The 1,069-nt window shown below is 51.5% G+C and overlaps 1 protein-coding gene across 1 annotated transcript; it reads right to left on the reverse strand.

The window, feature by feature from the left end:
- Nucleotides 1-243: 243 nt before the first annotated feature.
- Nucleotides 244-672, reverse strand: LOC124700702 (thioredoxin-like protein YLS8). The gene has a single exon (XM_047232788.1). The coding sequence runs from the start codon at nucleotides 670-672 to the stop codon at nucleotides 244-246; it is 429 nt and encodes a 142-aa protein (XP_047088744.1).
- Between the last annotated feature and the right edge of the window lie 397 nt (nucleotides 673-1,069).

Here is a 1,069-nt window from a genome sequence, read left to right on the forward strand (position 1 = left end):
CAGTTTTTTTTCCAGGAAGTGTCTAGGTAGTCAAAACCAATTAACATTAAGTCAATCGGTTAGAATATTATTTCAAGGACCAACATCTACTACACTATCACAATTCAACATATTTACAGAACCGTGCATACGTACATATGCACTCCTTCATTTCATTGTTGGAGAACTACATGTCTGAGTACTGGCAGTAACCTATAGCAGACCAGACCTTACACATGAACATCCAGACAGAAACACCTTAATTCAGTAACGATATCTGGTGGAGTAATCCTTGGGAGCAGTCACCAGACCACGACCCTTACGAGCTCCTCGGTAGGCAGTCTCCACGATGTCAACAAAGTCCCGCTTGTCTCTCATCGCCCAGTTGATCTTGTTGTTGTTCCCCGTCCCGAGATCGACCATGAGGCGCTTGTTGCGGAAGAAGAACATGACCGTCGACGGGTCGTACAGCTCGTACATGGCGTTGAAGTCGGGAACCTCGGCGGTGTCGACGACGTAGATCACCGCGAAGTTCTTTATCGTCTCGGCCACCCCGGCCAGCACCTCGTCCATCACCATGCAGGCCTCATCCCAGTCGTGGCCGAAGCGGATCACGACGAGGCGCTCCTCCTCGGCGACGATGGCCCGGTCTACCGCCCATCCGGAGCGCAGGTGCGGCAGCAGGTACGACATCGATCTTCTCCGCCTCCCCCCGCCTCGTCGCCGGCGATCGATATGGATTCTCCTCCCTCGATCGGCGCCTGATTGGTGATACCCTCAGGTCGATCGGAAAACTCGTGGCCAAGTGCCGTTCTTTTCTTCGTTTTCTCAATAATATGCTCAAGTTCTAGCTACACGTCCTGTGCATATATATATATGCACGGGCAGCCGACCAAAGAGGCAAAGACCACCCAAACCGACTCGTACAAGACTTTCTGGCTGACACGGACTCAAGTCAAGTCGAAACCGTACTTTCCAAAATTATATAGCTTGAATGACGGGCCTAAGTGCGACGGAGCGACGGCACCATAGCCATCCGATCGATGTAATCATCGACGGACGCGGTGGAAATTTTAAAATTGCCGCTGGA

The sequence above is a fragment of the Lolium rigidum genome, chromosome 3 (genome assembly GCF_022539505.1).
Source record: "Lolium rigidum isolate FL_2022 chromosome 3, APGP_CSIRO_Lrig_0.1, whole genome shotgun sequence".
Taxonomy (NCBI): Eukaryota; Viridiplantae; Streptophyta; class Magnoliopsida; order Poales; family Poaceae; genus Lolium; species Lolium rigidum.